Genomic DNA, 5,076 nt, shown 5'->3' on the forward strand with positions numbered 1-5,076 from the left:
GTGGGTGCCGGCCTCGCTTCTCGCTCTGTCCGGCGTGCCCGGAGCATCTCCTGTGGAGTGGAGCGGGGACGGGCTCGAAGCACCGGACACCGTATTAAGCCACGTCGGGCGGATCGAGGCTTTGGTGCGCGTGACTGGGGCCGAAAATATGTCTGACACGTCCTAAATTTTTCTGGGGAACGCTTTGGAAACGCGACTGAAGATGCTCTAATATCTATCCCTTGTCCCATTGCAAATGTCTTCCCTTTGACAAGCGCTTCTCTCCAATCCCACTGAGCCACCCTGATGGCCTAATCCTATGCGGGACTTCCCCAACTAACACTAGACACCGTACGTACGTGGCATTTCTGTAGTAACATGCAAGCCATCCTGGCTCCCATGGTGCGATTCACGTGGCCGAACACGTATAGCAGTGCCCTTATTTGAGTAAAGAAGTACAATCTTGTTTTTGAAAGTAGTGTGACTAAACTGATCCCGGAGGAGATATTGGATCGAACTGACGAATGCCACCTTATCTTACTTTCCATGTGATTTTATATTTCCTTCCAAAAAAGAGCCACCTTTCAAGTGAGAGTGATCATGTAAGACTCCGTGGTCACTATTGTTATAGGCTAATTTTTCTTCTGTAAATATATATGAGAACATCATTTTTAGCTTACCGAAAAATATTTGTCTAGTCTTATCAAGATATATTTTATTTGGCTCACTCTTTTGTCTTCCGAAGTACTTCATCCACATATTTCTATATCCATGTTCACAACTTACGAAAATGAACCTGATACCAAGTCACCAAACGGAAAACTCACCACAATGAGAACCGACAATTTTGGCGTACGACCTTTGAGGTTCCAATGCCTTCTCAAAACAAAAACAACTCACTATTATGTGTGAACTTTTATCTAGCCTTTTAAGTTTTCAATCTTTGCCCTTGCGGCTGTGTGCATCCAGGACATTAATAAGCCGAATGCAAGCTTGTGTTGCTTGTTTCGATTTGCTGCGCACATTTAAGTTTAATGAAATCATGCTTTATCGAGAGAAAACTTGTCGCCCTTATTTCGATTACTCTATTCGATTTTAGCATATCCTAGTAAGACGTACATAGTGGAAGTAAAATAATTAAAAGGAAACAAAGGGCCTCTAAACGATTTTCATACGAATTCTAAAAGATTCAAATCCTTAGAAATATTTCATATGGTGGTTGATTTGTAGGATTGTATCGTACACAAATTGTTCTACTAGATTTTATAGGAAATCTAATATCCTCTCCAACTTCTTTATAAGATATTTTTTACGTGGTGGAATCGATTGAGCATTCGTTCATATGAAATCCCTTTGGATTAGAATGAACATGATATGCCATTCATGTGTTTTTTAGAATCTCTCATCCGGCTTCAATAGAAGTATATCGTCAAGCTTGGCTAGTCTCATTTTTACATGGTCAACTATAATGTTCGATGATCTGGTTGCATTTAACACGTACTCGAACCAGTTGTGATCCAGACTGCTGGCTCCAAGCTGATCTGTGTGGACGCTGCTCATACTCACTGCTAAACACTAGAAACACCCTGGTTGGTTGCAAACACGTGCGTGGCCCCATGGACCATCACTCTGATCAGGGTTCACTCTGATCAGGGTCTGCGCAGCTGCCCTTGGGTTGACTAGTTTCTCCCCAAAGTCCCCTGCAGACGACCCAAAACTCGCAACAACACAAAACAGACTTTGGAAGCCTACGCGGACAAAATTTGGCGACCAGCAGAAGGCAAAAATAAACATGCTAGCCAATTAGCCATACCAAGCTAGCGCAGCAATTTCCCTCCCTCTTCCTCCTCCTTCCTGCTCTCTCTGGAGAAATAAAAAATACTGAGAAAAAGAATCCCACTATCTCATGACATATGGAGGAGAGAGAAGGGGGAGCGATTCCACTGCGGTCATCCACAAGACATTCCTTCCTCTCCCTTCCGTGTGCTCGAGACGAGACATCTAGCAGCTCCTCACCCTCCTCTCGCTCGGCTTCTGTCGTCTATCCCAATTCCTCATCTTGTTCATAGCGCAGCAGGCGAGAATTTTCGTTGGCGAACAGCAATTGGGATCGATCCTTGGATGGATGCAGCCCAGTGGCACCAGGTAAGATTATCGGTCTTCATAGATGAGGCTCTCAAACTCGGAACTGCTTCAACATCGGCATGCATCTAGGGCCGTGTATGCATGCAAGATCTTCCCCTCCCCGGCATGGCTACTTGGCTTCTGCTCCTGCAGATCTTGATGCTGCGTTCTTTGTCGATGCTTTCTTCTTTAGCGTGCTCTTGATCTTTGCGCTAGCTTTCCTTGATGGGATATGACGATCTTGGGAACTGCCATGGTGAACCTTTTGTTCCTGGTGTAGATCTATGCATATATATGGCCGTCTCTCTTTCTGTCTCTGTGTTGTCTTCTCCGTTGGCTTCGACCTCAGGGCCTTGCGGCCTTTAATTCTCCCCTGCTTCCGCTTTTAATCCTCGAAAGGAGCACACAGGCGCACGGACCCCTTTTCTTTTTCTCCTTTGTTCCTCACTTTCTTTCTTATCCTTTCCTCTCATCCTTTTCATCTCTCTTTTCTCTTAGCTTTTCCCCCTCCCTCTTCCCCAGCACCTTGCATCAAAAGAGTAGCCATGTCTTGGATGATGTAGCATGCAGCACGGCAGTACTGCCAAGCCACAAGCACAACCCTACAAACAAAGTTGTGTTTTGTGTGGTGGTATGTTTCTCTCTCATCTTTTCCCTAGCTTTTTTTCACCTTTTCCATTCTCCTTTTCCCCTCCCTTTAATCTCGCTTTGTATCCATTTGCTTGGTTCTTTGTTGCACCATAAGAATCCTCACACCTTAGGCTCTCACACTCCCCCATCCGTCCTGCCATATACACACACAGCATATTCTTGATTTCTTAGCTCTTTCTATCTTAACATTCGTTTCATTTTGGCTTTGTGCGAATCTAATGAAGTGCAACTTGTGTCAATCACCAGGGTCTAGGGCTCGTGAAGCCCATGGAGGAGATGATCATGACTGCAAACCAAAATCCTAATGCGAATCAGAATCCACCACCAGCGCCGGCAACTGGTGCTGAAGCCCAGAGAGCCGCCGGTCCTAATCCGCCGGCGGCAGCAGCGGGCGCGGCGTCAGCCGGTGCGGGATCCACGGAGCGGAAGGCGCGGCCGCAGAAGGAGAAAGCAATCAACTGCCCGAGGTGCAACTCCACCAACACCAAGTTCTGCTACTACAACAACTACAGCCTCCAGCAGCCGCGCTACTTCTGCAAGACGTGCCGGCGCTACTGGACCGAGGGAGGCTCCCTCCGGAACGTCCCGGTCGGCGGCGGCTCACGGAAGAACAAGCGGTCGTCCTCAGCGGTCGTGTCGTCCGCGGCGGCTGCTGCCGTCTCCACCTCCGCGGCGGCTTCCGGGACGATCCCCGTCGGGATGGCGGCCAAGAATCCGAAGCTGATGCATGAGGGCGCGCACGACCTGAACCTGGCGTTCCCGCACCACCACGGCCGCGTCCTGCACCCGTCGGAGTACGCCGCGTTCCCTAGCCTGGAGAGCAGCAACGTCTGCAACCCAGCGGGTGCCATGGCGGCCAACGGCACGGGCGGCAGGGGCATTGGCGCGTTCTCGGCGATGGAGCTGCTGAGGAGCACAGGCTGCTACGTTCCGCTGCCGCAGGTGCAGCTAGGGATGCCTCCGGAGTACGCTGCTGCGGGGTTCGCGCTTGGCGAGTTCCGCATGCCACCGCCGCATCAGCAACACCAGCAGCATCAGCAGCAGCAACACCACCAGCAACAGCAGCAACACCAACAGCAGGTTCAGAACATGCTCGGATTTTCGCTGGACACGGGAGGAGGTGGTGGCGGCGGTGGGGGTTATGGCGCTGGGTTGCAGGGGACGCAGGAGAGCGCAGCAGGCAGGTTGCTGTTCCCCTTCGAAGACTTGAAGCCGGAGGTGAGCGCTGCTGGAAGAGGTGCAAGCGGCGGTGGCGGGGATCAGTATGAGCACAGCAAGGAACAGGAAGGTGGTGGTGGCGGCGGCGGTCATGAAACCCTCGGGTTCTGGAATAATGGCATGATCGGAAATGGCAGCAGCAATGACGGCGGCGGTGGCGGTGGTTCTTGGTAGGTTGGTGCCAGCTACGCGCGTGGCGCCGCCTTTAACATTCATGCATGGCTCATGCACGCGCGGTTGTCAGCATGTGAAGATGATAGATCGAGATAGAGACAAGGAGTTAATAAGCGGTGGTGGTGATTAGTGTTACATATGGCGTTTTATCTCTCTTCAATTGGGGTTTGGTTTTCCTACTGTTCTTGCTGTTCCTTCTTAATTTCTTCCTGTTTGTTCATGTGTGTGGTGATCGACTTGGGGGCTAACACAGATTAAGTAAGGAGTGATGAACTAGTGATATAAAGCTTTCTATTTATCTTAAGCAAATGAATCATATTTTTGATTATAGTGACAAATGAGTTGTTCATCATGCTCTTTATTCATGAAGAATCTGCAGTGATGATCCTTTGTTTTTACCGCATGGTTCGAGTCCAAACATCAAGTTGATTGGCCAGACTCTTCTAGCATAGAACTCTAGCTAGATTAGAGGGTTTTTGTGAAGCCGAAATGCACTCGTTTTTCTTTACATAGTGATTGCGATCAACACCCAGGGCCTTACAGCATGTAATATATGTTTCTTTTCCTGCATACCTGTACGTCAGACATATATTCCCCCTTCTTCTGTGCTCTTTTCTTGTAGCAGGCTGGCTAGCTCCGAGAGTCTGAGATGTCGTCTCTCGCCATCATCCGGAAACCAAGAATCTTCCAGCCATGAAAAGCACTAGCTAGTGCGAGGAGCAGAAAAGGAGCGCAATGGCGAAAGAGAGAATATGTATGTATGACAAGCACCTCTTTCTCTCTCTCTCCATGAAACTATTATCATATGTTAGGCCATCGTGCTCATTTGTACGAACCATGCCATTTTTCTAAACCAGTAGGTACACTCAGCCACTCCTCACATCATATTGCCACGCCCCTTGCATCCTGGCGAGAGTACCTGACCTCTCA

General features: G+C 49.0%; 1 protein-coding gene across 3 annotated transcripts; it reads left to right on the forward strand.

Annotated features, from left to right (window-relative positions):
• Positions 1-1,874: 1,874 nt before the first annotated feature.
• Positions 1,875-4,450, forward strand: LOC124687399 (dof zinc finger protein 2-like). 3 transcript variants are annotated; one of them, XM_047221184.1, is made up of 3 exons: positions 1,875-2,124; positions 3,001-3,769; positions 3,824-4,450. In XM_047221184.1, exons 1-3 carry the CDS (start codon positions 2,101-2,103, stop codon positions 4,144-4,146), a joined length of 1,116 nt encoding a protein of 371 aa, XP_047077140.1. In that variant the 5' UTR covers positions 1,875-2,100; the 3' UTR covers positions 4,147-4,450. The 3 variants fall into 3 exon arrangements, with proteins under 3 accessions (XP_047077140.1, XP_047077141.1, XP_047077139.1); XM_047221185.1 differs by having other exon boundaries at positions 3,830-4,450; XM_047221183.1 differs by having other exon boundaries at positions 3,001-4,450.
• Positions 4,451-5,076: the final 626 nt, after the last annotated feature.

Source organism: Lolium rigidum, chromosome 2 (assembly GCF_022539505.1).
Source record: "Lolium rigidum isolate FL_2022 chromosome 2, APGP_CSIRO_Lrig_0.1, whole genome shotgun sequence".
Taxonomy (NCBI): Eukaryota; Viridiplantae; Streptophyta; class Magnoliopsida; order Poales; family Poaceae; genus Lolium; species Lolium rigidum.

Coding starts and splice junctions, on each gene's coding strand:
- LOC124687399 (XM_047221183.1), top strand. CDS start 2,101: ATGGATGCAGCCCAGTGGCACCAG. Junction 2,125..3,000: donor ATGCAGCCCAGTGGCACCAG/GTAAGATTATCG, acceptor GTCAATCACCAG/GGTCTAGGGCTCGTGAAGCC.